General features: G+C 36.6%; 1 protein-coding gene across 6 annotated transcripts in view; it reads right to left on the bottom strand.

Annotated features, from left to right (window-relative positions):
• The window catches only part of TMEM245 (transmembrane protein 245), a 90,457-nt gene that overhangs the window by 44,516 nt on the left and 18,848 nt on the right, over nucleotides 1-27,093 (bottom strand). For 4 of the 6 annotated variants that reach the window (XM_066992621.1, XM_066992617.1, XM_048046073.2 and 1 more), the window contains 7 exons: nucleotides 22,385-22,554; nucleotides 18,127-18,150; nucleotides 11,488-11,592; nucleotides 10,194-10,276; nucleotides 8,057-8,147; nucleotides 7,232-7,330; nucleotides 3,564-3,695 (listed from right to left, as the gene is read on the bottom strand). In XM_066992621.1, coding sequence (XP_066848722.1) covers nucleotides 3,564-3,695; nucleotides 7,232-7,330; nucleotides 8,057-8,147; nucleotides 10,194-10,276; nucleotides 11,488-11,592; nucleotides 18,127-18,150; nucleotides 22,385-22,554 — 704 coding nt within the window. The remainder of the gene's footprint in view (nucleotides 1-3,563; nucleotides 3,696-7,231; nucleotides 7,331-8,056; nucleotides 8,148-10,193; nucleotides 10,277-11,487; nucleotides 11,593-18,126; nucleotides 18,151-22,384; nucleotides 22,555-27,093) is intronic. The other 2 variants (XM_066992619.1, XM_066992620.1) reach the window with 2 other exon arrangements.

Below are 27,093 nucleotides of genomic sequence, written 5' to 3' on the forward strand. Positions count from 1 at the left end.
ATTGAAATTGGATGTCAGCCCAACCTGATTTGGAACATACGTGTATCAGTCATGCTAAAGGAACAGATCGAGAAACCTAACCGAGCTGAAGCTTACTCTGTATGTTTTAATGGAAGGTGTTCTGTCTTTCTGCCTGGGAAATCTCTGAATGAGATACTGGCTGCTGGTAGAATGATGAATACTCTTATGGAAAAAGCAAGATCAATTTAGGAGACATGAGCAATGTCTCCTATACCATCAAGGGAGTTTCAAGTGATCGTTCACAGATTTAGCCAGCAGCAATTTGCTTTTTCAATGTTTCGAACCTTCAAGAAATGGAGGAAAGGGTACGAATGGAAAAGCAGGAGAGTGGAGAAGAAATGAGGCTTTTTCATTTCTCAGAAATTAAATCTTTATAGCCCAGCAACATATTGTATGTTTCTTTCATCTAAAAAACTACCTTAGATGTGAGGACCCACTCCAGTCCTCTCCCCAACTAAGAACAGGATGAAATAAACCCCACTTTGAAAACATATCACTACAAAAATTAGGTTAATAACACTACCGCTTCTACTGAATCTAGAAGAATTCAAAGATGAAATGCATCAGAGCTGCTAACACCACAGCTTATAAAAAATGTAACCGATGATTTTGAAAAGCTTACCTTTACATTAAATCTTCAGGCAATGTACATGTTTATATAGTGAGCTACTTTAAGATAATCAAGGTCTAACTACATTAAACTAGAGCTAAATATGACTGCTATAATGAACAGCATGTTTTGAGGGTGGTACAGTGCTTTACCTGATACTCATAGTTAAACTCCTGAATTGATGCATACTGTTACAAATGAAGTAAATGCCAGCAATTCCCCAGCATAGCTATACCAGCTATTTAATTATATGCTTTCAACGCTAATATGAAAGTTTCTTCCATTATGGGAAAAGCCCGAAGAGAGACATTTCCATTTGTCTTTTTTAACATTTTTCTTTTAACTGATGCTCCTTCTCTTACTGAAGAGGATGAACACTTGCTACAATTTCTATGAATGGGAAAGAGCTTATCTGCTTCTAATTGCAATATATATATAACACTGTCAAAGAGTTGTATTTTCAGAGAATACATAGTGATCTGAACTATTCTGAAATACTTCTGAAAGCCAAGGGGCTAGCACAACCTATTCTGTGGCAAACTCTAGCCATAATCTATGCATAGGTATTTATTATACACAAGTATTATAATCATTGTTTATTCTTTTCCAGAGATTGAGGAAGTCTCACTATAGCTACATATTCACACACCACTTCTTTACAGTTCTCTCTTTAACTGTTCTGTGTTTAAAAACACTGTCAAAGCAGTTTTTGGAATCTACCTTGTCTTGCTATATGCTTATGAATTGCAGGTTAGCATTGATTTCAAGCGTCCTAAAGCAGAAACATCCTACAGTTTCAATTAGAGCTAAGCCATTTAAACCTCCACCTCCAGTCTGTACAACACAACCAACCACCCAAAAAAGAAACAAAGCAGAAACCCACACAACACAATAAAACCCACAAAAATGTGAGCAAAAGCCCATGAAACAAAAAAATGAAAAACAAACTCCAAACCCCACCCTCCCCAAAACTACCCAAATGATTTAAAATATTGATCCTTCCCAGTTCAGTATGCCATTCCATGGTAACTGATTGTTCTCCAAACACTAAGAAAAAGATTTTCACTCTCTGATAAAAACATAAATCCAGAATACAGTAAAGTTCCACTGTAACCTAGGATAGGTGAAGCAACTTTCTTAGCAACATCAGACTTAAGTTAGAACTATGCTCATTTTAATGATCTCTAAGCTTTAATGACCTAGCCATGAACACAAATCAGATTTTCATCGATTCTAATTTAAAACAGTGTAATATTTATGCAATAGATTGTTTATGAGACAGATAGCAAAGAAAATGCTACTCATAAGGATGTGAAATCAAGATTTAGAGTTGTATACTACGCAGACCAGTTTACAGTCTGTCATGGACATGAGTGTACGGAGAAAAAGGACAGGTGTTTCCCCACAGCTGATAAGTAATGGGTTCATGGATATAAACAGGAAAGCAAGCCAACTGGTGCAATTTTTTTTTCCTGTACTTCTAAACAAGATTTTAGAAAATGTTAAGCACGCTAGCTAGATAAAAATTTTAATATTAATGTATTGCAGTCTTAAATATTTATTTTCTTTTCACTATTTCTTCCATTATTTTAGCCTATTTAGATTACTGAAGCACGCTTTTTATGGTTTCTGAGCACTGTTTAGCAATGGAGTAACAGAGACAGCTAGCACCTATCAAGTAGTTTAGTTTCTCCTCCTCTCCCTCTTGCCTATCAGCACATTCTGTATTTATTTTAAATGATACGCTATGGATGTTTATAACTGAGCCCCAAGCATGCAGACAAAGAATTAAGCAAATTTTCACTATTAACTGAAAAAGGTTCACTACAGTAAGAAGTTTGTCTCAACTTCTTGACTTTTTTGTTTTTTAATGATAGAAACTGTAAAGATTTAAGCAGCAGTTGAGAGAAGACAAAGGACACATGCCTATCAGTTGAGACCAAGAGCTGCCTCAAGGCAAACAACTGCTTAAATTGCATCCACAGAAAACTTATGTTGCAAGTTAGATATAAATAATATTCCTTCAACATGGATAAACATTAACCTGAATATACTTCCAGATTACAATAGCTCAAGTCAAAGATGACCTGTATCAGGGACTGACTGTATGTAAAGTGCTTCAGATTCAACATCATTTTTTTTAGACAAGTGTAGTTGCTTCAGTTCTGATTGCTTTCAATGCTTTTTCTTTTTCTCCTAATGAGGTGAAAGGTCCAGTGCATTAATTCAGAGATTCACACAGTGTAAAATATTAATTTCATTCTCCACAGAACTTCCATAAAAGAGAAATAAGCTGCTTTCAACCCAATGAATAATAATTTGAGGAAAAAAAATACGACTACAAAACACACACACATACATTTATATATTACATATAAGCAATATATGTGTGTGTGTGTATCTCACAACCTCTTGGTCAATATATTTCTCATTTATAACCTAGACAAATGGTATTCTTTTTTTCAAAAATAAAAGCCTCCAACCCTGCACTTGCCACACATTTTACATAAAAACAAGGCTGAAGCAAACTGATATTTGGCAAATAACAGAATTTCTAGAAGAGACAGATAAAGTAAGAACAATTCCAAACAAATGACCTCCAAGAAACAGAGGAGAAGACTACAGACTAAGAAGAATTTATCCAGCTTGAAGGTGACATAGGTGATCCTACAGCAACAATCTCACTCAGGAAGAACTCTGGCAAGCAAATATCACTGAAGATGCTGAAATCAGGAGGGCTCCCTCATCACAATTGGTTCTGTTTGTAGTATGAATATATCCTAAAGAGACTTAAAATATTACACAGGTAATTGTAAATAACACTACCAGTGTTTCCATGTACTTGCATGCCATGTCCTTAGCAGGAGTCCAAGAAGGAATTAGTATCAGTTAAAACGAGACCAATTTGGTAATAAGAGTAAACAATACATACCGAAAGAAATGTTTCAATGTTATCATGAACAAATGAAGCAACATCTTGCCAGTCCAGAATATCACCAAGCCAGCTGTTCTGACGATTTATGTGCCATTTGTGTCCTTTGTGTCTTCCAGAATGTGTTACATTCTTAAAGAAAAAGACAAAGATGCAAGGATACCAGACGTGAATAACTTAATAAATGTGAAAGCCAAAGATTTTCTTAATGAGTAACGTGTCCAACATGCATCTAAATAGTCAGACCTGCTTTAATTGGCATCCTCAAAAATACCTAGAAGAAATAACGCATTTCTCTGTACAACTGAAAAACTAAAAGCTGACGGAAGGCTGTAGTTAATTATCCCGTGTGAGTACAGTTCTGCACATCGTACCGATTCATCTCGGTTAAACATCAGCTTCACAGCCTGAGACAACGGTATCTATCTTGCTCTTTATGAAAGCACACAAGAGGTAACGATTTCAGTTACTGCCTACATAATTTACTGTTTGTAACATATAACTTCTTCCAGTACAGCCCACAAAGAACAATACGAGAAGCTGCCAAAACAACTAGTTTCCTCATAATTAGCGTCTGCTCTTCCATTGGCAACATTCAGTCACGCAGAAGTTACAAACTAAACTGAAAGCATGGAGGATTTCTTATGACTATACAGGTTTGTAACTGCGACACAGCAAGAGCACAGAAAATGGTCATAAACACAACGGCTAGTTACTTAGGTGGCTTGACCCTAATTACGAAGTTGTCTATTCTGCAGCTGAACCACACGTGACCACAATCTAATATGAGACTATTTGACTCAGTCTGGGACTGTAACAAGAGTTTCAAAGAAGGATGCCACAATTATACAGCTAGAAAATACAAGCCAACCTGTTGATTAAAACAGATCTCATCCCAATCTTCAATTGTAAGAGACCCTCTCAAGCTCTTAACTCTGATGTTTATACAAGCATCCCTCTACTTCTGTTAGAATTTTCCAGAACTCTAACCTTATTCTGCATTCAAAATGACATTATCTTTTTCTGACATATATAGCAAGTATTATTCTGAGCGAAGTCCCTGCACTGATTTATATGGATCAATCTCTTGCCCCAGGCAACAAGCGATAGGACAAGAGGAAATGGCCTCAAGTTGCATCAGGGGAGGTTTTGGTTGGATGTTAGGAGAACTTTCTTCACTGAAAGAGTTGTGCGGATTGGAATAGGCTGCCCAGGGAAGTGTTTCAGTCACCATCCCTGGAGGTCTTCAAGAAACGTACAGATGTGGAGCTTAGTAGCATGGTTTAGTGGCGGACTTTTCAGTGCTAGGTTAAAGGTTGGACTAGCTGATCTTAGAGGTCTTTTCCAACCTGAACGATTCTATGATTATATTTTCTGTTTACTACCAATTCTCCCTAGACACACTGTTACATTTTACGATGCACAATTAGCAAAGTTGTTTAACAATCCACAGCAATGCAGAGATCTCTCTTCTAAGGCTGACAGCTTATTTAGAGCAGAAAAATGCAAATAGTCAAAAATCTACCTACAATAAGCCTTTTGTATTTGTACACTATGAGAAATCTATTTTCCGTTCATCTAGTTCTATTTTCAAAGACTATTCTAGCTATTAACCAGCAGGATTGTGTATCACTTGCAGTTTTGTTTTTTTTTTTTAATATTGTTAATGCCCACTTCAAATTCACTGTTATTCAGCAATTACACTGCAGTAGCACCTACGGCCTTTTAAATAGAGGATTCAAGGAAATTGTCAACTGATTCCTCTAACAAATTTACTAATCTTAAAACACAACAAAACAAAACACTTCACACCTGAATATACTAGCAAGACTAGTTCTCCCCGAAGGCAACAATTCAATTGCATTTATGCCCTCATCTTCCAAGTGATTTATGCTTCTGTCATTATTTTACTTCAATGAGTACAGAGCCTCAATGGTAATTAATCTCTCACAACATCTTTGGAACCTTTTAAAATATACACCATTTGCTACCTACTGATCTTTTCAGAAAGTCGAAGTTACTGGTTGAATTAACATTTTGTTGGCAATTCCTCCTCAACTCTATAACTGTCAAGGAATAGCATCACCTGAGCTTGGGTTCTTCAGTCACCTACAGGCTACAGCAACACTATGTAGGCCTCAGAATGAAGTGTGATTATTACGCTCATGCAACTGAAACGATTGGGAGCTTGATAGCTTTACTGAGACTGTTAGATACTGTACAGATGTTTTGCATACTGGAATTTAGCTTACATCCAGTTCACTCATTTTCAGATACTCTGAAGGACCCCACAAGGCTACTGCAGTATTAAGAGGGAAATAGCCAGGTGGAAATTACCCAGGCAAGACATGTAAGTGAACATGGGCTGTGACAGAAAGGGTAAGATCAGAAACTGAACCTGGAGCAGCAGATAAACAGCTGCAGCCCAGTGTGCCAGTGCTAGCACAGGGTTTTGAGCGTGCAACAAGGGGAACAGACTTCAAAATCATATGCAGGGAGCATCAATGTGCTCCTGCAGCTCTTTCTGCCCTTTTGACTCCTGGAAAAGCTGCTTGCTACTCTGCTCTACCAGAAGATTATCTACAAGACCACAGCCTCATAGTTTTCTCTTAAATAACAAACTCCAGGGAAGGAATCAAAAAACAATTCACAGAGATGTGACCTGTGCTGCATACTGCAGCAACAAGGTACTCCTCCAGCACGTTCTGCTGAACCACGCAGTGCCAGGGTGCATCTGACATACAGCTTACAACAGTAAAAGCCTAAGTTTATCAGTATTAGCTGTATCAAAAGTACACAATTTTGGGGTTGAGTATTCAACACTGACTACTCCTAAGTGCTTAATGCAAACAAAATGTCCTCTAGATGTAACTTTTATTTCTCCTCAGCAGTTTCATATTCCCCAACAGCATCGTGTAGCCTACCACATGATCTTCATGCTTCTGACAGCATTATCTTGTCAGAAGAAACAACCGATTCCTTCCCCTACTATTTTTGTCACAATACTCAAAACTCTTACTTCTTTTAATGCAAGATCTTCTTCAAACTTCAGAAGTACTTTAGAAGTGACTGCGTAAAGAAAAGTTAATAAGCTGTAACTGCAATTATTTAAATATAGGGAAGTATTTCAGGGGTATGACTTTTGGATTTTGATATTTCCATTGCACCATGGCTAATGAATTGCTTACTTTTTCCTTTACAGGCAAACAGCACTGACAGCATAAAAATGATTTAACTCTTATGAACTTTTCAAGATTCAGTGTGCAGAACCCAGTTTTGGCATTCATAAAAATGCATTTAAAGTAATGTGAAAGGACAACTTCTTTCTAAAAATTTCAAATCAATAGAAGTTACAGAAATCAGGCAGAATACCAGCTTTTTCCTAACCCCTCAAGATCACAAAAATTCAACAGAATGCTCTAAACTACAAAATACTAAATATAAAAAGTGAACACAGTATACATTAAATTGCTAATATTGCATTTTATAATACATAATTGTATACACATAAGGACATAGTTCTGAATGTACTCAAACTGTAGCTGTAGAATGAGCTTTTTTAAAAAAATAATTTTCTGTTATTATGATCTTTACTCAGTACTCCAAGCTTTTTACTAATCTCTCTTAAGTGACAGTTTCTATAAATATGATTTAAGTAAGTTACCCACCTTCACAAACCAAGAGTGATAAAGCCTGTCCCAGAGCTCTAGCACTTGCTTTTCAATCACAGCGGTGTTGTTCACTTTTTCTCCTAAAATCTTATGGAGCTGAAACATACAGAAATCCTTTATTACAAGGGACAGAATGAAGCTGGCATCTACTGACAAACTCAAAGCTAGACGAATCACACAGAACTGTCAGTAAAGGCATGGCCCAAATCCACATAATTGGAAAAACTGAGTATTACTATGGAATACACTCTTCAGACCAACATGGTTCATAACAAAGATTTTATCTGTAAAAAACATTCTGCCACACTAAGCTCAGGCTTCTATCTACACTGAAAAACTAATACAGTCTCTAAAATGCTTAATCCAAAATCTTACTCATAGTAAACATTCAAATTATTTGAGATGTGTGCTAGATATCAAAATGCATATGACAAATCCTCCTGAAGAACATAAACTTAAAATTAAATAAATAACACGTCAATCTACCACGCGTAGCCCACACAGAAACTAGAATACTAGCAGTAGGAAAAAAAAAAGTACATTTTCTAAAATTGGACAGCTACAACCAGATGAAAAAAATTACTCATCTTTGTTTGATGTATTTTCACTGGCAGTCTTAATATTCCTCCAAGCACAAAGACTACTGAAACCACTCCCACCCTTCCTTCCCTCACAGACTAAAGATTAGAAAGACTAGATCCGTTAAAAAAACAGCTAACCACATAGAAAAGGAACACTGAGAAAACCTTTTTATTTCTTTTTCCCTTTTATGAAATACACAAAACCAACACATTAAAAAAGGCAGGGGGACCTTGTTCTTACCTTATGCGTAATCCACTCTCGGCCATACTGATACACATTATTAGCTGCTGAGTTGAGCGCCTTCTGAATAACCTGGGCTTCGGGGAGCCAGCTGTTTTGTTTTGTTTTAAAGAAGGAAGACAAAGTTAATTGTTACATATTTTACTCATTTCATTATACCTGAAACACAATACAAATTAACATATTGAAACAACAACAAACAGCTAAGGTTAAATACTTATAAACATATTGCAACTAGACAATTTTGTTGTACATGTCAAAGAGCAGACTTTTTAATAAGCAAAGCAAAACTCAATCTAGGGCACGTCATTACATTTGTAATTCACTAAGGTTCCTGAAACCTTAGTTCAATTCATATCTCAATTTTTTCAAAAAGAGACCCTTATTCATATTATGTTCTCATAAATTTTCCTAGCTTTCTAGCTTTCTGACAATACTATGTAAACCAATCTTTTTTAGTTGCAAAGACAACCTTCTGAATTATGAGCTGAATGCTAATTGTTAATGTTGTTTCCCTGCATAAGGAACAGGATGAAGCAATAGGTTGGAGCGCTAGTTACTTCCAAGTATCTACAAAGCTATCCACTCATACCTATCTTCAGGGATTCCTGTCACTTTCAAGTAGTGGACCCACTGAATTGACAGCATTTCAGCACTTTTGAATACAGGGCAAACATTCCCCGTTTTGACTTTCTACAGCTTAATTTAATGACTGTACTGCAGACCTTCAAAAAAAAAAAAAAAGCAAACCCAAACTGCTGCATTTGTTCACCTAACTCAACACAGAAGCCTTTCTGCCCATGTAACTCTTCAGGAATGTTCTCCACAGGATTTCAAAGACATTTCAGTCACTTGTCTCTAAATATAATGTAAACATCAAGCTCCGAAAGCTGACTGAAGCTTGATAGATTTGATAGGACATATTTATTTCTATTAAAAGATATTGTAAATAAACATTTTAACTAAAATTCTGCTAATTACTCAGCTGGAACTCCGGTATTTTCATTATGTGAATATGCTTCAGTCAAACTTGATTTACCTTCGTCCTACTTATTCCCATCCTATAGCAAAATGGGAAGGCCAAACAATAGAAGAGATGCCATGAAGGAATAATCAAGACAAAACACTTTACAATGTTTATGATTAAGTATTTTTAAAATACTTTATTATAGCATTTATCAATTATATCATTTTAGTTCTGTTTTTGAAAACTTCCCTTGCTCTTAGAACACAGCATGCAGTTTCTTTTGATCCGATTAAACTGTTGTTGCTTTTGTGTAGAAGGTGCTCTTGAAAAAAAGTCAACTATTTTTTCCCCATGAAGTGCCTGGACTCACCTTCACTCAAGGTCTGTTTAGCTGAGGCAGAACAAAAGTAAACCTGAACAACCCTCCTTCAAAACCACACTCCTTCAGTCTTACCTATTTCCACTCTGCTGTTCATGCAATCAGTTTGCTCAGCAGGCCACCCTTGTTTTTTTCTCTATGTTCATTTCTTTCATAATCTTCTCCCTCCCTTAACATTTACCTGGCTTTTTTCTTCAATCATTACATATATCACATCTACAGTCTTCCCACTATATATAATACACATCTACTCTCGACAGAAACAGCCTTTCCTAAGCAATTCATACCAAACTTTTCCCATCCACCATTCTTCTTTCCACCCTTGAACTCTTTTTCAGTTCATTCCAGAAATATTTCTTTCAACTTCTATTCTGTCAAAGGCATTGTGCAGCCAGCTTTCTACATTGAAAAAATATTTCAGCTCGCAGCTCACAATCTTTTAGAGCAATCTTTCCTATTACTTTTCTTTTCCAGGTAAAAGCAAAAGGAATATTGGCCTCTTTATTCTCGGCACCATGCACGCTTTTCTCCAAAACTGTAACTTGAGAAGTTTATACAGCTGTCCTTCTCCACCAAAGTCCAAACAGTTCTCAGATCAGATACCAAGAGTCTCTTCCAGAATGACGCATAAACACTGCTGCGGCCTAAGAGTTCAGCTTTTACATCTGCCTGCAACAGTTACTCCCATTTCTGTTCGCCTTGGGGAGTTTTTACGTTAAAGAAAAATGTTAACAGCACCTGGAAGCTTGTTTATCCACCCTATACTATTTGTTTAACTTCAGCATTCTTACTTTGCCCATTCTGGGTGACTGGCTACTGTCTCATTGATCAAGCTGCTTGTGACTTGAATCATGTGAACGCTCTCTTGATGTACCTAAATTAAATACAGAGAGAAGAAATGTTATGTAATGCAAACTAGAACTCTACCGATAGTCAGAGAGCTTGTGATACATTTAAAGAATAATTCTTGCAACACAATCCATTATGAAGAATGAAGTGCCATTAACCCAGAAAAACAATCAATACAATAAACAGCACTCTGTTCTGACAATTTTGGTCATGCACTGTAACTAGTAATGGCAAATGGAGATTTGAACCTTAGCTCATCAGTGAAAAAAAAAAACCTAGCAATACAGCTGTGCTGTCAAAGGAAGTACTAAAATACAAAGCATAGTTTCAGATTATCTTTTAAAGCCAAGGATCAAAGAAGTATAAAAATTAATGAATGCTCAGCTCTGATATGACCAACCATACAATGAAGTGCCTCAGTAAATTCTTTCTTCAGTAAGAAAGATAAAAGACTCCACATATAAATACCTTAATGCTCCTTTTATGAATGTAAGGAAGCTTTAGGCTGGAATGTTTGCACAGCTTTTAAAGCTTTCGATTTTAAGTACTTGACAATATGTAAGCCTACATTTTGGAAAAAGGAGACTAACATCAGAACCCATCTGATTTTTGTTCCATAACTGTATGCAAGCGAAACATTCAGTCTCCATTGACTATTTCCAGTATGAATTACAGCTCCAAAAAAAAAAAAAAGGAAAAAAAAAAGGAAAAAAGGGGAAAGAGAGACATGAGTGACCTCTTCTGGTGAGAAAAGAAACAGCTACAAACCAAAAATCAATTGCAATGAACATCTCTCATGAATCTCAGCACATTTAAAATTGAAATGGGATAGCATGAGGTTATTACAGGCAATTATACAAACAAATGGACAAATACACCTTAAGCATTCTGCAAATAAGTTTTTGATGCAAGGTAAATTAAGAAGAACAAAATTCTAAGTAGCTCTGCCATTGACTAACCAGATGCAAAACCAAACTGTAATATATAAGCTAGCAATTGTATTATCAGAATAAATTTCACATTTCAAAATCTCTCTATATTGGTTTTGTCTCTATATAAATACAAATATATATTTTTATCATTCCAACATTTTTTAATATAATGAGTTCAACTACAGAACATTTAATTGCTAAATATTTCAAAAAGTTCTTTATGCTACACAACTTTGCATAAATACCAGTAACTCATTCAGTTTTTACAATGAGCTCTATGATTACATTCCTTAGAGCACTGTACCTTTGCAGTAAGGAGCAGGGCTAGCAGAAGGGTTCCTATTACTAGCAAAAATATTATGAAAATGCTGATTATTTTATCTAGCATTTTCTCCAACCACACGATCATCTGTGCAGAAAAAAAAAAGAGAAAAAACAAATCATGGCATATAAATCAATCCGTAATGAAAGCAATGTTAGATGCTATTTGACGGTATTGTTATTTTTATTTACAACCAGGGTGCAAAAATCAGGCTCTAATAAAACAGCATTAATGCCAAAGCTCTGAGATGAACAATTAACAAGCAATGTTAGCATGATTAAAGTCATGGTATGACATGTGATTTTGCAAACAACATTTACACAGTACCACAAGACACAGCAAGCTCTTTGCAAAGCAAGCAGTAATTCAACATTTACTTAACAGACCTAACAAGGCTAGCACTCATCTCAATTACGACCCTAGAATTTGTCTGTTTCTTGTCCTTTACCACTTGGCAGCTTACAGACACTATTTGCATAGCAGTTAACAAGTTTAAGAAGTTTACACGGAAGCTAACAAGGTATACCATAAAGTACAACCATGACTTTTGAATCTGAATAAGCTAGTAGCCCTCTAAATGACTACAGATATATTTCTGCAAATAATGAGATTTTTAAAGCTGCTTATCACCTTCTGAACTGAAAAGGGACTGGAGGTTTCCTAAATTATTAAAGATCAGGGCAATTATTGTGCACTAGATATTCCATCTACTTTCAATCTTGAAAGGATTCTCAGTATTATAAACATGAATCAGCTAAATCTACTGATAGAGGGAACAGACGTATTTGTTCTTCTGCTGGTTCGTGGAAAGGCACATTCTGCACACGTGCACAAGTAACAGCGATACCACTTCAGATTAGAGATATTCTGCTGATGTCATTCAGAACAAAACTGCTCCACTATGTGACTACACAGTGCAAGCTGAGCTTTATCTCATACACCAATCGACTGTTTACCTAAAAAGTTGTGAAAGCTCATGCAAGTATGACCAAGCACATTTTTCTAGCTTCTGTGGTTCAAACACCAAGGCTATTTTTATTCCACCTGGCATTACTGCAGAAAAAATAAAGCTGTAAAATTTGAGCTTTAAGAGAACTAACTAAGGTCATCAACAATGTGCGGGAGAAAAAGATATTTTTAAGTGAGCACAAGTTAAATATTCAGTGATTAGGACAATAGCTTATCGGTTAGAGCTCTTCCAAAACTACTAAGCTTGCTGATGGTTTACATTATTTTTTTCCTCCTTACTTGCCATATCCCTACATGTAAAATTGGCCCCAAAACAGAAGTTATATCTCCTATTTGAAAAAAATAGGAAGGATTTTTTTCCATGAGCAAATCCTGAAACATCTAAGCAGTTAATGTACATTAAGTTTTTTTTGTTTGTTTTCTTTTTAACTGCAAATTTTTACAACCAACTCCTGGCTTGATCTGAATTGTCACAACAATTACATTCAGTGTTTTAGAGCTGTTCAAAATACTGAAAAAAGCAAGAAGAAATCAAAATCATATTAAAAGAAACTAGTGCTGAGCTAGCAAGTTTCTGTAACAAAATCTACACGACCTGCAGAAAGGAATCTGCAAAATATTATGCCTTGGATATTTTTAACATTTCTCCCCATCGCTGAAGTATTTCTGCCATCAGAAATGCCTTGTCACTGCTGGGGGGGAGACTGCCTGCCTGTAGCAATAACACAGCTTTCTGAAAAATTCTGACTAGTCTGTACCTGGTCTGTTACCTTTTTGGAAATAAGACTGAAAACAGGATTTGCTGTGCCCTTCCGAACTTCAAATACAGCTAAGGATTAAGCAAGAGAAGCAAAAATAAAAGCCCCTGCTTTAAAGTTTGGAAATAAAAACTATCCCTGAAAAACACCAGATGGCCAAGGAAGGGAAACTTTTTGACATGGGCTTCAAACTGAAGACATAAATAATTAAAGCTGCCCTTGTTATTTCTTAAAGTAAAAACTAATTGCTAATTACTGTCTAAGTTAGAGAGAAAAGAAACCCAGTAGTTAGTGTTACATATAGCACTTGAATCATCCTCATTGAGGGGCATCCAACAGAAGTAATCTCGGTGCAGCCGAGGATGGATGCTTTAGGTGTTCCAGCATGGTAGCAACTACTAGAAGAAGACAAAGTTCCCAAAGACCAGGATTGAGGACTCTCTCAACTGGAACACCCCCAGCAGGGATCTCTTCTTGATGATCCTGACTGTAGGTTGCCTATACTGCCACTGAGGTGCAGCACATGTGAAGCCTGAATTACCTTTAATCTAGTTAAAAAAGTAATGGCAGCGGTGATGCTGCACTAGCACAGGCAGAAACCTCAGCCATGCAAGCCCACCAAGCTAAACAACTGGTATACAGAAATCAGAGGAGAGAATCTGAACTAGACTGAGTATGGAAAAAGTAAAAGCATATGCACAACATTAATTTAGCGCTATGTTTACTCCCTCTCTAATTTACTTGCTATCAAACCTCCCTTCCTTCCTCTGCGTTTACCCACAATACTTCCGTAGGAAGCACTCACCCTGGCACACTTGTGCTAAATAATTCATAGCTACTAACTTAGTACTGCATGTAAACAAGAAAGTTAAATCCCTGCGTGCTTGTACTTACCACTGAATCAGGTCCTCCCTTTACATCTTTTCTGTAAATCGTGGACACACACACAGAAATACAAACATGTACTGACTAAATGCTAATCATCAGCCAGAGATCAAGTTTTAAATTCAGTTCAAAGCTTCTTCATCTAAAGGTTAGTCAACAGCAGAAAGCTGATGCTGCCACAACATCCAAAATTACGCAAAAGTAAGGAAAGCCAGGCTCCTAAGCTACAGAAGGTCACACTTGTAAAACCAAACTGAAACATTACTGAGTTGTGATAAACTGAACACAAAAAGCTATCTTTAATTGTCAAGGTTTTGGAGGGAAAGGTATAAGTTTTTTATATATATATTTTTTAATTTTTAAAATTTAGCTCAAGGCAGAAAAAAGCTTTTAAGCTAAATTGCATTCTGTTAAAATGCTTCTCAATAATCTGTAAGTACTGCTTGCTCTCAACTTTCAGATAATGATACTAACCCTATTACACTGAGCTGTAATAAAAGTTCTGCTCATGCTTAGCATCCAGGAATCATGCTATCTGAACAGGATCCCTATGTTATGCAGCATGATACATCATCTATGAATTATGTTTTCATGTCCTCACACTGCATAGCCATCCAACTTTTTTTTTTTAATCATTTCACCTACTGCATTACACACACTGTGAAACATACCTGGATATCTATTCCATTTTCAGTTAAATCTACACAAAATTACAAGAACTATTTTTTAAATAACAGTTTTACCATCTATCAGCATTTTTTCCATAATTCTTTTTAGCCATTAGACTTGTTAACATTCCCCTTTAGTTCCCTTAATATTTGATAACATCTTATTGATACCACTTGGTAAGAATGAGGGGAAGCCTGTAATCACAACACATCCCAGGACTATGCTGAAACGAACCAGATGAGTACTTAAGTCAGAAAAGCTGGAGAACAAGCTATATGAGGTCTCAAGTCTACTCATACCAATGTCCCTCCAACAGCAACAGCATTTAGTAATTCTTTATAAAGACGCCTGCCATCTACAATGTCATGAAGAACAAATCACGCTAGCCCAATGGAACCTATTCTCGTCTTTGGGGCATATATGCCATGTTAAATATAATTATGTATTACTCTTGTTTGACAAAAAAAAAGTTTCAAGCAGGAAGGAAAAAAAAGCTAACATTTATCACCAGCAGCCACAATCAACTATCACTTCAAATTCTGCTGTCTCTACGTGGCATATTTTCACTTTCTCAGTGGATTATCATAAACTCATGCTAGTCTTCAAGAAAGTACTTCCCTTCAGAGAAGCAAAAATGAGGAAGACACGAAGCAACCTTTTAACTGAATCCACTGTTCTGTGTTACTAGTCTTCTCTTTGCTTCTGGTAGAGTATGATTTTTAAAATATAATTAAAAAAACAACAACAACAACAGATTAACTCAAGAATTAATGGAATATGTCATTGTTTTGTTTTTTTCATCATGATTGTAGTGCTATTGCTACTTGCTCATTGTGCACTGAAGAATCAGCACTGCATGTAACACTAACGAGCCCTCAGGATCTCCTCCTATGGAACTGTAAAGCAAAGCAGTAGTTTCCAAAATAACTCCAAGGAACTTAAAAAAAAAAAAAAAAAAAAAACTTTTAAGAAGCTATATCTACAGGTTTTTGCCCAATAATGTGAACCTCTGAACAGACAAACAAAAGTATTTTAGAGTTCAAAGCAATTACAGTGAAATCATGTTTACCAAACAAACCAATAACCAATCAAAAATTTTATGAAGGATTATAGGTGTACATACTTTTTGATCATAAACCACTCACATAGCAGAAACATTTCTAAGTTGGAAAATAATAAATGCAACCTTAAAACAACCAAACTATATTCAAGGGCAGAAGAAAATTCCAAGTTTGCCATTTCAGTGGACAATTACAACTGAATGATAAAGCAAGCTACTCTACCTTCTCATTCACAAACACAGAAACACTCCCAGTAATATAACCCTGAGCTGACTGATTAACTGTGGAAAAAGAAAATCTAACTTGCTCAATTCATTATGGCTACTCAGCCAATGTGCTACTTCGATCAGAATCACAGAATCATCAAGGTTTGAAAAGACCTCTGAGACCATCTGGTCCAACCATCCCCCTACGACCAATGTCACCCACTAAACCATGTCACTAAGCACCACATCCAACCTCTCCTTAAACACCCCCAGGGACGATGACACCACCACCTCCCTGGGCAACCCGTTCCAACACCTGACTGCTCCTTCTGAGAAGAAATGTCTCCTCATTTCCAACCTGAACTCCCCTGGTGCATCTTGAGGCCATTCCCTCTAGTCCTATCACTAGTTACCTGTGAGAAGAGGCCAACCCCCAGCTACCCACACCTTCCCTTCAGGTAGTAGTAGAGAGCAATAAGGTCTCCCCTGAGCCTCATCTTCTCCAGACTAAACAACCCCAGCTCCCTCAGCCACTCCTCACAGGACTTGTGTCCCAGGCCCTCCACCAGCTTCGTAGCCCTTCTCTGGACATGCTCCAGGCCCTCGATGTCCTTCTTGCAGTGAGGGGCCCAAAGCTGAACACAGCACTCGAGGTGCGGCCTCACCAGAGCTGACTACAGGGGAATGATCACCCCCCTGGTCCTTCCTGCTGGCTACACTATTCCTGATACACGCCAGGATGCTCTTGTAGCATCACTTGTCACCTGTCTCCCACAGCAGGCACCAGCTGGCCACCCATCCTGTTAAGAGAACCTTTTGGAGGGTTGTATGAGTGCCCTTCAGGGCCTGCATACGCTACTCACTTACATTAGTTTTCAGTGTCATTCAGAACAACAGTATTTCAGGTATCTTTCACAACATCCAAGGCAGATCTATGGTTTCTATTTTAACTGTTACTGAGTAGAATTGATAGGTGGCTGATCAAAGATTAATGCTGTTTATAAACTAAGAAACCACTCTGATGCACCCACAAGTACTGAAGTGATGAGAATAAAAGTTGCATTTGCAGATACGGTATTTAGTTTCTCTCTCTCTCTCTCTCAATTTCCATATTTTATCACACACTCAATCTTCATTGCCAAAACTGAGGTTCTTCAGATGTAACATCCCTACAGGCATCCTTCTCCAGCTCCCTGCTTCGCTGAAGCAACTGCACTGCCCAAGTCTCACACAGACATCACTGCACTGAGTTTTCCAGACTTCAGTCACACCTGAGGCCAAACACAGACTGATTCAGCATTAACTTCTCTTGAGATGCGGGTTCTCCAAGACCAATTGCTAGTCCCAGTGGACTAAGATGAGTGATGTTAACTGAGGAGTATATTTCATACATAACACATCACGTACTTTTAAAATACATGCAAAAAATAAATAAAATAGTTAGCTATACCAACTGCTTTATTACCTTTTTTTTTTTTTTTTTAAACTAGCCACCATTCCCTGAGAGTGTCATTATATTCCTCAGTTCTCAGACCATGGGTACCTTCATTTCACTCACGCTACACTCAGTATGACAATGTACAGGCCAACTTGACACTTCAAAATGCTTTAAAAGCAATGAGAGAAACCAGCCAATGCTCTGTATGCAAGCACCTGTGTTCCTAGCTTTACAACTGTGCTTCAAGCCCTGACCCTCAGCACTCCCAAGTAAATTCTGGTAACCGATGCATTCCTGGGCAGAGGACAGCTCTCTAGTCAGCGAATTCACTTGTTTTGTTACGCATATATATGGTGAAGATGAAGTGCAACTAAACCAAACTACCACTTGAAAAGCAATATTCTGCTGTACAAACCATGTATCTATGTGCATTTATTTTAGAAGACGACATGAGATCAGGTAGAATTACATGACCTTCAGTAGCTTATATCAAGAGCTGGAAAAGAGACACTTGGGAGAGAAAACTAAGAAGCAAGGCATGTTAAGGAGTTCATGCTGGAAAAAAAAAAAAAAAGAAACCCTCCCCAAAACCGCAGAATCCATTAGTTGGAATCACAATTGTTCGGTTTATTTACCTTCTTATTAAGCCAGTGCCACAGCTTGTCAGTGGCAGAGGGAGATGGAAGAAAAGGGAAAAAAAAGACAAGAACACAGTGGAAAATTATTGAAAAACGCAGTAATAGAGGGAGGGGAAAGCAATGAGAGGCAGGCAGTCATCCACAGAATGAAAATGAAATCGTTCCAGACACAAAGGTAAACTGCAATAGGAAAAGAGCATAGAAACTTTGAATGCAAGAATATAGATTTTACTATTAACATGTACTTTTTGAAATAAAGAGGGGATATAACAAATAAGAACAACTGTAATGATATTAACAGAGCAATCAGCATAACCTGGGCAATTCCAGTTTCGTTATACTAACAGCTAACATTTCAGGGTAGGATTTCTACTTTGAGAAGTGCACATTACTAAAGTAACAAAACTTAACATGAGATACTTATTGAGTGCATTAATACTCCAACCCAGGCAGTTTCATTTGTATTTCAAAACACCCTTGTTATGTCAATTACTATTTAAAATAAAATTTTAGTACCACACTCATATTACAACATTCATATTCAATGTCACAACATGGAAAGAAATATCAAATACATAATTAAATCTGATATACACACAAAGCAAAATATAGATCAAACAAATGTATAGACATTATTTTTTATTTTTTTTTTTAAACTAGTTCTCACCGAAGTGCACAAGTACACTCATTTTAAGGCTTAGTTTATGTAGGACTATACTCTTAACTCCAGCCATTACCATTCAGATAGAAGCATAACCACAACAGTGAAAAGCTTTAACGTTATTGTTCATCTGTGTTAGAGGTTAAGACCAAGTATATGAAGTTTGTTCCTCCCTGAAAATAAGAAAGACCATTAAGCTCTTAATTAATCTAGGGTTTTCACCAATTGGCTGAAAGCATATTAGCTCTGAATAAAAATAAAACCTAAGGACATTATCTAATTAAAAAAAAAAAACCACTCAGAACGTTAATTAAGTTTTATCAGAAGCAAGAAGTGGATTACAAAGAAATATGAACACCAGGGAATCTGAAAATAATGGATGTTACAAAGCACCCAGTTTTCCTACCTACTTGTATGGCTTCAGTGTACTCACAGAAAGAAGCACAGTCGTGGAAAACAATGACAATGCTTCAAAAGCCTCAAATTGCCACTGTACAATTTGTTTCTATTTTACTTCTTACTGAAAAAATGTAGAAGTGTAAATATGTTTACAGATTCAACATCATACTTTTGCTTCTAATGTTACTTTTGCATATACTAATAGTAAAATCTGCTGTACATTAGGCTTATTTTGGGGAAAAAAGAAGTAGATCTCATGGCCGTATTACTCTAGTTAACAACTACAGTGCAACAAAAGCTAGAGCTCCAGTCTTAGCCTGAGCTTTAGCAGAATGTGAAAGGAAGTCATTTTGGTATTTTTATGTAATTTTAGCCTCCTGGAATTGGATGATAAATACAATAACTAGGAAATAACACTGTATGTCAAAAATAAGAATCATTTTACTATTAAGGTTTATTAGAGAAAATATGGGGGACTCTACCTGCCTATTATCTTACCAATCCCTATATTTAAGTAGTTCTATAAATGTGATCAATCTACATTTAAAAACAGGTTATAGCTTAAGTCTAATGTTCAGGTCATTCAAAATGAGTAAGGCTACAGCGACTTTTTCAGTTTATTACCGGAGTAAGGTTTATACAACATCTTATATGTCTATGGAATTATTTCCTAGAATAGCACACGCACTGGTAGAGATTCTGCCTAGTTACTACTACCTGCTTTAACTACATGCTAAATTTTGCACCCAAAGAACCAAACTTTGACTTTACCCTAAGTACAATCTACCACAGTCCTCCACATATAATGTTCTAGTACACTATATCTAGAAGCACCTTATGTTAACTGTATGATTTGCAGAAGTCTACCAAAAAGCATGCATGCAAAATAATAGCACATCCTAATTAACAGAAAGTCTAGTGTGTGCAGCTGATCCACTGATTATGCTAAACTATTTAGCAAACTCTAATCAAAACAAAACTACTGTCACCATATTAAAACTTTTTTTTTTTTTAATTTTATCAGACTGAAGTAAATTTTCAGTTCTTGACTGTTGTTAAGCATACCATAACTACTAAGTTTTAAGGTGATTAGGTGGATGACAACAGAAACCTTTTCCCTCCTCTTTCCTCCAGGAAGCCTCCCATGTCTGAATTGCTGTTTGTCTACTCCAGGGGGCAAATCCACAATCAGGGACTAAAGAATACAGTATTGACACTGTATTTCTAGAATCCGCATTTAAACCAGGCCTGCACATATAGGCACAGCTTCACCTACTGTTTATAATGAAAATGAAAAGCAATGCCCTTTCTTTCTTCTTGATCAGAACTTCTCTTCAGTTCAAATTTGTCTGCATTTCCAAGATGATAACCAGAGGTTGATGAGCAATCGGGAAGAAGTACAGCAGCTCTTTTACTTATTTATTTTAAACTGCTTTTAGTTAAGTAATTGGCCTAATCCTACTGGCATTGCTTCCCAAATTCTCAGAAATACAATTCATCCATGATCTTACAATGCATAGAATAAGCATAACCAATAGAACTTAAAAATATGAAAGCGTTAGTGTGACAAGCATTGGAAGCCCACAATTCCAGCCACCCATGACAAAGCCAGGTGAATTTTAGTTAGAATCGGCACAAAAAAGGACAACAGCATCATGCAGAATATCAAATGTCTTTCTTATAAAGGCCTGAAGAGCTTGGGTTGCTTTAATACACATAGCACAGACACAGAAGGAATATGACTGTCAACTAAAAATGGGGGGAAAGATAGAGACATGTATTGTGTCAACACTGATCTTTTGCTTAGACAACAACAACATAAATATAAACTGACCTTGTATACATTTAAGCTGGAGAGTGGGAAGTTCTGGTGCACATTAGGACAAAAACCCCTACCTTCTTCAAGGAAAAAAGACTTAATGGAATTAGGAAGGATCCTGTATCATACAGTTCTGTGATACACAGACACTAAACTTGACGAGACAGAAAATATATGCACTATTGTGCCTAGAGATTTTTCTTACTTCCAAAACAAAAGCTTTTAGTGAAAACCTTTGTATACTGTAAGCTTTCCCCCTCTCTAACACATTAATCTTTCCCACCGTCTTTCAGAACCCCACTTAACTTGTTCATAGCTGTATTCTGGAAAGAGTTTTCTTTTTCAGAAAAATTCTTCCTCAATGAACCCCGTAGAACTTACTTATTTCCCACAGCCAGTTAATGCTTTTGTTGACCTTTTGGCATCCATTTACCCATTAGATCTGGGCTAAAGCACTTTATTTTCCTCTCAGAATTCAGAGGTATAAACTGCAAGCATCTGCCCAGGTGCTGATGCTCTGACAAATGTACTTATAGGATACAGCCCTTTACTTACTGAGAAGTCTGAGGTAACAGCTTTTTTTTTTTTTCTAAAGCAGAGAATAATTCAACAAAATAGTTACAGAAAGTACATTCTCACACACTAGCAAAACTATTACAAACAAAATATTTTATCAGGTTAAGTCAAAATTTAGAATTCCAAATGGAGTAGTGTTCTTAAATTTTATGGAGCTTTCCAACTCTGCAATTTGCAATGCAGATGCAGGTACATTTTGAAAGGAAGGGGAGAAGGGAGAGGATCACAGAAGCCTTATTCTATGGATCTTCCCATATTGCTTATTCCACATATTTCTTCTCTTCCAGAGCAAAGCCTCCCTTCTGTACCATGCCACTGTGTTCAACACCTATTCATCCATATCGTATAAACAAATGTGTTTGAACTCGCTCAGGTCCTACCTTCCAGAAGAAGGTGGGTTGCTTTTTAAGATTAAGTTTGCGCGATAAAGTAGTAACATTTCATTCTTCATATTCAAGCTCAGAGAGTTTAATTTCAAAATCTTTGTAATCAGGTAAGGTGACTGAACTGTAGGAAGTTTGCATCACTCAAATAAGGAATCCTCTAAAGCTAACTCAGCTTTTTAAAAGTGACTTCTGTCAAGCTTTGCGTGTAATTATCGAACGAAGTTTAAACACGTACGTCAGTGTGAATAGTGACAGAAGACATGACCTAAATTACGCAGTAAGACAGATGTACTTTTATACATGACAGACATGCCCATTAGTGACAGACATTTATTTTAGAGTTAAGGCATCTCAGCACACAGTTAACACAATAATATGAATTTTCAGGTTGCTTAGGAAAATATGTAGAAATACCTTACTGTCAAGCTTCAGCATGACCCTTCCAAGCCCTCTGATGGGTCGTGGAGCAAGAGCTTCCTGACGTTCCTTCACAAAGTTTTCAACAAGTTGCCACCAACTTTTGCAACGGTTTGCCATGAAGTTCAAAACTCCAAAATGAACCACGAGTTTTTTCAGTGCCCAAACTGCAACGACAAGAAAGAAAATCAAGTGTTAGTGATTCCAGAGGAGCACCACAAGACTATGTATCTATTCCAGTCTGAAAGACCTATGAAAATGAAAGAAAAAGATTAAGTTTTAATTTGCATTAGAAACCACTTTCAGAATTTTGAAGTGGTTTTACTACTAATCTCCTCATTATCAACGTGGAATTTAAATTACACAAGCACAAAAGTGCCCGAGCACTGCACACTTAGGCATACAAGACTTCGGCAAGACCTGGGATAAGCAGGTACCATTCCACAAGTCCGGTACAGTGCATTTAGCACATGTTCACATATGTACCACAGATACCACATTCAGAACTTAATGGGATGCTATATGTAACAGAAATTGTTCAGCCTCATTTCTTAAGTATTAGGCTTTCTACTGTTAAATCCGCATTTTCCGTTTAAGGACTGACAGCAGGTCATGAAGCTAACACGTAAATCTTCAACTGAAATACAATTACTGATTCATTATTGCTTTTTAACATCTAAAGCATTGTCCTGAGATCAGCTTTACATCTTGGCTTCAAAATGACAACCGAAAAATCCATACTGTACCTCAAAACCAGACACAAGAAATATGAACCTTTTTTTTTTTATTTGCTACCACAAATAGGTTTTCTCCAACTTTCCTAACCTGTGTTCTTGACAACACTGGAGAAGCCTAGCATTAATTACAGAAACAAAAGATCACATTGGTTTATCTCCAATGAGATACAGCCCACAGAATTCTGCATAAGGCTTATCAGTCTAATTCTGTATCGTTGTTCTCCCTCACCTAACTGAGTATATATATACAAAAATTGTGAAGCATCACAATACGGAATGCGAAAGCAAAGAAAGCATGCTACATACAAAACCTTCCTTGGAACCTAATAGGCCCTTAATAGCCACGATATATCTGTCATAATTCTTATTATTCAACAGAATGTTACACCACTCTAAATAACTATCTTTTCATCGCTAAAAAAAGCAGGCAATCTTCCAAATACACTAGCAAAAGTAACATCACAACAGTGAAGTTTGTTAACTCATATTATAGACAAACGTTTGTATTACAACCAATTTTACCAGAGTATCGATGAAAGCATACCAGTCACAAAAACATCATTACATGATCCTTTATGCAGATATGCCTTAATTAAAATATTTGGCAGTGAGATAAGGAGATCTCACAACCCAGTCCTGCCATGAACTATGGATGCAAAAACCTCTAGACAAAAATATGCTAAGTCCCCGAACACTGAAAACTGTTTATAAAGGAAAACAAAGTAAAGCCATTAGCAAGGGAATCCCATTTAGGTCATTTCTCCTACGTTTACTTTTTTTTTTTTTTTTACACCAGAAAGTAACTAACAGTGAATGTCACACGTAGATCAAAAATTATACTCAATGTTAAAAATTTTACTTAAACAGTCAAATGATTTTCTAGTGAAAATTTTTACCAGCAGCACTCCTTTGATTATATCACATTTACTGCAACATTTGATACTGAACTCCCCACCACTAGATTCAAACATACTTTTATATAAGATTTTTTCTTTCCTCCAAACTAAACATACTACTTACTGCCACGCTTCACCACCACAATAATCTCTCTGCCCTCCAAAATTGTCATCACGCTTCTATTTGGAGGTATCCAAAATGGCATACATAACCCCAAAGGTTAACTTTTAATTTCCAGAGTGCATTCATCAAGGTGCCACAAAAGCCTATTATCTGTAAGCCATTTGTGTAGTACTTCATATGAAGAGCTCGCTCAACAATTCAGAAGTTTGGTTTACTTTCCTCTGGCACCACCATGTGGCAAATAATAGGATTTATTCTCTTAAAGAAATAAGCTTTCTAATAAATATCACCTGGTAAACAAAATGCAGAAAACAGTGCGAGTGCCAACACCTAACTTTTAAGTTGAAGCTCTGTATGATATAAAGCAACTGATGGTAAATACACAAACGGCTCCTCAGCGAAACAGAGCAAGCTGGCATTTTACAAGCAATCAGCATATTTGAAATGACATTCTAACCTTCTGCTATTAAATATAAATGCAGAAATATCTTCCAGAATAATTGATGGTACTCATTGCAAATGTGATGTCAAAAGGTCCTAGAGTCCATCACACAGCTGTAACTGTATGAGGATGAAATGAGTCAAGAGAAAAAGCAAAAGGGGTTTTGTTATTAGAAAAACATGAGCAAAAGAACAGAAATACTGCATAGTAAGACATTTCAAACACCTCCAGGGAGCAGAAAGTGACCCAAAGACAAAAACTGAATTAAAAAAAAAAAAGGCATGAGGCAGAATAAGCAAGAAAGTAAATGAAAGATCTTAAGACTAATACCAGGATCCCCAGGTTCTCATCATTGAATCAATGCTAGAAGTGTTCCACAGACTGGTTTAACATTTAGCTTTTGAATTCAAAATTTATTTTTTTACCGTTTTATGTAGTAAGTATTTTCTATACCTTAAACAATTTTAAAGGAGCATCTCATTCTATTGAAGTACAAATTACTTCAAGGGAAAATGGTAATGGTACCAAGATACTACTAATAATCTAAATACTATTTCATGTACATCCTGTCTACCAACAGGAGGAACCTGGGCAAAATTAACCCTTTTCTACTTAAAGGTGTTTTGTTGTGGTGGTGGTGGTGGTTGTTTTTGAAACATACTAGATGCATTCTCCTCGAAGTCTCAGAAATTCTTTATAGTCTCCTTAAACTCGGAAAGTCACAAGAAAACTTGCTTTATATGCCTTCTTATTTTCCACCAGTAAGTATTTTTAGTACCATCTCTCTTTTAACAGCCCAGGTTATCCTCATTTGCCTTCTCACATTTGATATATGTGATCCAACAGTCTAAATTTGTCTCTGTTCATCACCATACTGCCTTCTCATAATATTTTTGATGATCTAGTTATATTCATCAGTTATACACCAAGAAAAAACACCTGCTAGTATATTCAATGTTGCTGCTAGGACAACAGGCAACAAATATTCTCAAAATTAATTTGTATTTTGGCTTGCTTTCAGGTTAGAGGATTGTTCAGGTAGAGGATTTAAACTTAAGGACTGGCAGCAGCAGCGTTCATCCACTTCAGTTGCAGATGTATGCTCTGGTCTAGATTTGCCTGGCTTAAACTTAAAACCAACCACTCATTGACACCTGCCCAACAGCCAAACTATTGTGTCCATTTTTCTTTCCCACACGAGCAAATATTTCTAAACAGTGGTTATATCACTCCAAGACTTTGTGTCTTCAATAAATTAGGCCACTTAAGCTCCACTCCTAGCTAGTTTACAACTGATTTTCTAACCCCTTCATCATTTTTATGACATATGACCACTCTATCATCACCATTTGCCATGTTGCCCAGACACCAAGACTGGGGAGTTTCTTCTGCAGCAACTGCAATGGAATGAAACAAAGATCGAAACTCTTTTTAGCCTGCGTTCAGCTATTTAAATGCCCAACATCACCCTTTAGCTCCAGCTACAGTGTCACAGTCAAACGCACAGCTGCTTCTTTCACCATGCCTCTCATAGCCCCTGTGATCTGTAAGCATATACAGCCCACGCCAGAGCACAGGGAAAGAGTAAGAAGCTCCATGGGTACTTCAGCTGCTTCCTGAGGACAACCCACAGCACTTAGGAAGAGAATAATTAGCTACACTTAAATGTTAGATATATATATATATATATATATATATATATAAAAAATGCTGAAAACTAGAGTTTAAAGAAAATACCTTAGAGAAAGATGGAAGAAACTGGGGAACTGTGTTTATGGAGGATGAAGAGAGAAAAGACTTTCACATTCATGGTAGCTCATGCTGATTTCCAGAGTTCTTCCCTACCCACCCTCCAAAAAAAGGTATTGCAAAAAAGTGGCATTCAGCATTAAAATAATTTCTTCAGATAGCTATCATAAATATTCCATTCTTTCTTGATATGGAAGAGAACAGATACATGTAGATGTGAAGTGGCAAAGCTAATTAACCTCTAAGCTAGAATCAGAATCAAATTTATCTTGTGACTTGTCCACAGAACCTAGCAACCCTTTTTCAATGGAAATTAAAACAGATGCATGAGCTATATTTCAATATTGAGTAACAGCTAAAACATTCTCTATTTATAAATACAAAAACATGAAAGACAAGACATTAAGAAGAAGAAAAACGAAGTACTCCAAACCCAAAGTATTTTTACAATATAAGGTGCATCACTAAATTATTCCAGGTAACATACATACTAACGACAGTCAACAGACAAAGCAATTCTACAGCGACAGAGTTATCGTCTACATGGTAACAGACAGCACACATGAATCCTACCTGAAGCTACAATTCAGCAAGAACATTGTCACATACTTGAACTCTGAACACTTCAAAATGAAGAGTCTTGAAAAACCTTTAAATTTAAAGAAATCATATAAGCCTACAGGCCTTTCCTTCTCCTTTGCTTTACCCAAAGCCTAAGGCTACCCAAAATCATCTTTTAAAAAAGACTTCTAGTAATT

This window comes from Anser cygnoides, chromosome 2 (genome assembly GCF_040182565.1).
Source record: "Anser cygnoides isolate HZ-2024a breed goose chromosome 2, Taihu_goose_T2T_genome, whole genome shotgun sequence".
Taxonomy (NCBI): domain Eukaryota; kingdom Metazoa; phylum Chordata; class Aves; order Anseriformes; family Anatidae; genus Anser; species Anser cygnoides.